This window comes from Saprolegnia diclina, assembly GCF_000281045.1.
Source record: "Saprolegnia diclina VS20 unplaced genomic scaffold supercont1.39, whole genome shotgun sequence".
Lineage (NCBI taxonomy): Eukaryota > Oomycota > Saprolegniomycetes > Saprolegniales > Saprolegniaceae > Saprolegnia > Saprolegnia diclina.
The window spans coordinates 205,952-209,233 of NW_008246106.1; the positions used below are offsets into that span (position 1 = coordinate 205,952).

The following is a 3,282-nucleotide window of genomic DNA, read 5'->3' on the forward strand; positions in this document are numbered from 1 at the left end:
CCATCGGCCCAAGAGATTGTCGATTTGCTGCAGAGCCGACCCAGCGACTAGACTGGAGACAAAAACCTTGTGGAATTTTATGCTTTCCTTTACGTAGCCGGTTAAATGCGCGCTGAAATTCGAAAAATTTGGAACGACCAAAGGTATAATTTGCAATACGAACGCCGAAACCGGCAATGTGGAACAGTCGCCCACGGTATCACCGATTGCAGCTATGACGGTCGGTCTCGAGACGTCGCGCCGCCCTTTTCTTACGCGCATGTAGACTGAGAACGAAGCGCTCTTCAAGGCAGCCCAAGACGGCAGTGTCGATGACGTCCGTCGACTGCTTGCTGCAGGGGCCGATGCCAGCGTCAGGTTCGGTGGTGTACGCCCTTGTCACTTGCGGACGCTGCTCATCGCTTGGCGTAGAGCCGTATGACGCCGCTCTGTGCCGCTGCGGCCAACGGGCACGTAAGCGTTGTGGAAGTGCTTGTCCAAGCCGGTGCCGACATTTTTCAAGGCAACGCGGTAGCTTCCGGAAGAACGTCGTCCCTGGCGCTTGAACACTTTCTTAGAAAAGCGAGCTTCCTCGGACGCTAGCGGAAAATAAGGGGCATGCCAATGTTGTGGCTGCGATCGATCAGGCAATTGACTGGCGCGTGCGTCTGCTCAAAGCACTCGTGGCAAACGATGTGCCCGCGGCGCTGGCCCTCCTCGCAGAGAATAAGGGCCCAGCGCACATCAAGTACTGGGTACGCGTATTGATGGGCCCATTCTGTAACTACGCTCCAACTTCTAGCCGTTTGAGCTACCCGTCAACATTTCTCTTACTGAGTATGGGACGTACGAGCTCGGCGACGGAGCCATTGCGGTGTGCACGTCAGCGTCCTTGGACGTTCTCACACAGCATTATGGCCATAGCGAGGTATCACGGCACTGCACATTCCCGCTGCCCATGGCGTCGACGAGCTCGTTGCTGCACTCCTGGACCGCCCGGACATTCAAGTGGGGAATTTCGGGGTTGTACGTGCCTCTCTACTATCAAGTTGCACCAAATCATATTGCGTAGGGACAACACAACGTCATGCCTTTGCACATGGCCGCGCGCAACGGCCACGCCAATGTCGTGTCGCGGCTGTTGGCGGCCAAAGCGCAAGTCAACTTTATTGGCCACGTACGTCCATTTCTGGTGAACCTATTTGGACTAGCATAGACTAGAACGGATGGACGCCACTGCATTGGGCTGCGATGCACGGGCATGCCAACGTCGTGTCCTTGCTCTTGGCAGCCGGCGCGGCCATCGACTGCCAAGACGAGGTATGCTTTGAGAGTTGTCGCAGGAACGTCGACTGTATCGTAAGGCGAACGCTACACCGCTCTTCCTCGCTGCGAAAGCCGGTCATACGAGCGTTGTACAAGCTCTAATAGAAGCAAATGCCGACGCGCAATTGACCAACGAGGTACTCTTCCTCACGACTGTCCCGTATGCAAACGATTTATGAGATAGAGCAGCGAATCGCCGCGCTCGATTGCAGCTACAGGGGGCCATACGGCGGTGGTGGCGCTGCTGGATACAGTGTTGCCACCGCCGACGCTTGCTGTGGCAGTGCCCGAGACGACGGTACTCGTACCTGTTGTGGTGACGTACATTCATGTGATATTAGCACCCGATGTCGGAGGCCATCCGTGATGGCGACGTGACCAAGGTCGCTGAGCTCTTACGCGGTGGGGCCGACCCCAACGCGCGCTACGAGGTGAGGACCTTTCATTTGCCCTAATTTGGCTCGATTGAGTGGTTAGCGTGGTCCAGCTCTCTCTCCGAGTCCGTCATCAAAAGCTGGCGTCGGCATTTCCTTTCTTCTAGTCAATGCCAAGGCCCATATCAATGTACACGATCAAGCGACCGCGCCGATCGTATCGCAACTGCATGTATCGTGTAGGACGACAGCAGTCTACTGCATGTGGCGGCGGCCCACGGCGCAGAGGCTATCACGGCGCTACTTCTCGCGAGCCCTGGCTTGCTCATTGACCCGCTCGATAGCGTAGAAAGAACATATCTCATATTCACTACAGATTTGCAACCACATGCTAGATGGGCAACACACCGCTGTCGCTTGCTGCCGCCCACGGCCATGCAGCAGTCGTCCTGCAGCTTCTAAAAGCCAAGGCCAATATCCAGTCGGTCACGCAGGCAAGTCCTTCCGTCGTATGGTGGAGCTGAACAAAGCATGCGTAGGCCAAGGAAACCCCGTTGCATGTCGCCGTCACTCGTGGCCATGTCCCCGTCGTGGAGCTGTTGTTGGACGCCGGTGCGAGTGTCGATGCCGAGAACAGCGTAGGGCTTTTGCCGTTATATATAAAAGCCCTTATTGGAGAGTCATGTAGGACAACAAGACGCCGTGGACGCTCGCACAAGAACTCGACAACCCTGACCTTCTCACAGTATTTCGCACCAAGAAGGGACTCTCTTCGTTGAGCAAAGCTGCGTCCGAGATCCACGATACGCCGGTCGAGGCCACCAACGATTTCTTGGCAGCGGTTCAAGCTGGACACATCCACCAGTTGCAGCAGCTGCTCGTGGCCAACCCCAACCATAATGTCATCCAAGACGAGGTATAACTGCTAGCATTGGGGGGCGACCGACGTGTGTCTGTAGACGGGTGACAGTCTGTTGCACGTGGCTGCAAAGGGGGACCACATCGGCATCCTTCGAATGTTGCTCCTTCAGACACCTGCCATCAGCCCGCAGCTGCGCAACAAGGTGCTTTTGTATCAACTTGAAACATTTCGAATCAGTGCGTAGAGCTTGGAGAGTGCGCTGCATATCGCAATCAAGCGCCGGAATCTGCACACGACCCAAGCACTCCACTATGCTGCACGTTGGATGACGCACTGTGTACACAATGACCTTTTCGAGCCAACTTTGACGACACATTGCCTAGGTTGCTGCCAACGCTATTGCCATCAACCGAGAAGTCGCGCTCGGTGAAAGCAAGTGCAACATCATTTACCAAGGTGAGTTTAACGGTGACGCGGTCGCGGTCAAGACGGCGCTCTTTCCGTCGCAAGCACCAGGTCTTATCTGCGAGATCGAGGCGCTCCAGCGGTACGTACTAGTCTCTTGGATCCGTACCGCTGCTAATTGCAGTTATGGCGATGCAGCTGCGACTCGCCGTATCTCACGCGGCTTCTGGCCGTCGCCGACCACGACACAGCGTGTCCCAAACTCGTCTTCGACTATATGGGTGTCGGCAATCTCCGCATGTACCTCGACAAGAAGCGCGACGGTATCGATACCGA

General features: G+C 55.9%; 2 protein-coding genes across 2 annotated transcripts in view; both read left to right on the forward strand.

Annotated features, from left to right (window-relative positions):
* SDRG_11105 (hypothetical protein) overlaps positions 1–105 on the forward strand; it is a gene marked incomplete at both ends in the record, with an annotated part of 4,713 nt that extends 4,608 nt beyond the window's left edge. Inside the window, one exon of the mRNA XM_008617130.1 lies at positions 98–105. Within this exon, the coding sequence (XP_008615352.1) occupies positions 98–105 (8 nt within the window). The remainder of the gene's footprint in view (positions 1–97) is intronic.
* An 81-nt stretch (positions 106–186) lies between these two features.
* SDRG_11106 (hypothetical protein) overlaps positions 187–3,282 on the forward strand; it is a gene marked incomplete at its 3' end in the record, with an annotated part of 6,649 nt that continues 3,553 nt past the window's right edge. The window contains exons 1-20 of the mRNA XM_008617131.1: positions 187–220; positions 266–367; positions 412–510; positions 558–734; positions 782–853; positions 904–1,005; positions 1,052–1,156; positions 1,201–1,299; positions 1,344–1,442; positions 1,490–1,603; positions 1,647–1,736; positions 1,783–1,869; positions 1,923–2,024; positions 2,075–2,173; positions 2,219–2,317; positions 2,368–2,595; positions 2,639–2,743; positions 2,786–2,878; positions 2,925–3,088; positions 3,145–3,269. Coding sequence (XP_008615353.1) covers positions 215–220; positions 266–367; positions 412–510; positions 558–734; positions 782–853; positions 904–1,005; positions 1,052–1,156; positions 1,201–1,299; positions 1,344–1,442; positions 1,490–1,603; positions 1,647–1,736; positions 1,783–1,869; positions 1,923–2,024; positions 2,075–2,173; positions 2,219–2,317; positions 2,368–2,595; positions 2,639–2,743; positions 2,786–2,878; positions 2,925–3,088; positions 3,145–3,269 — 2,167 coding nt within the window. The 5' untranslated portion in view covers positions 187–214. The remainder of the gene's footprint in view (positions 221–265; positions 368–411; positions 511–557; positions 735–781; positions 854–903; positions 1,006–1,051; positions 1,157–1,200; positions 1,300–1,343; positions 1,443–1,489; positions 1,604–1,646; positions 1,737–1,782; positions 1,870–1,922; positions 2,025–2,074; positions 2,174–2,218; positions 2,318–2,367; positions 2,596–2,638; positions 2,744–2,785; positions 2,879–2,924; positions 3,089–3,144; positions 3,270–3,282) is intronic.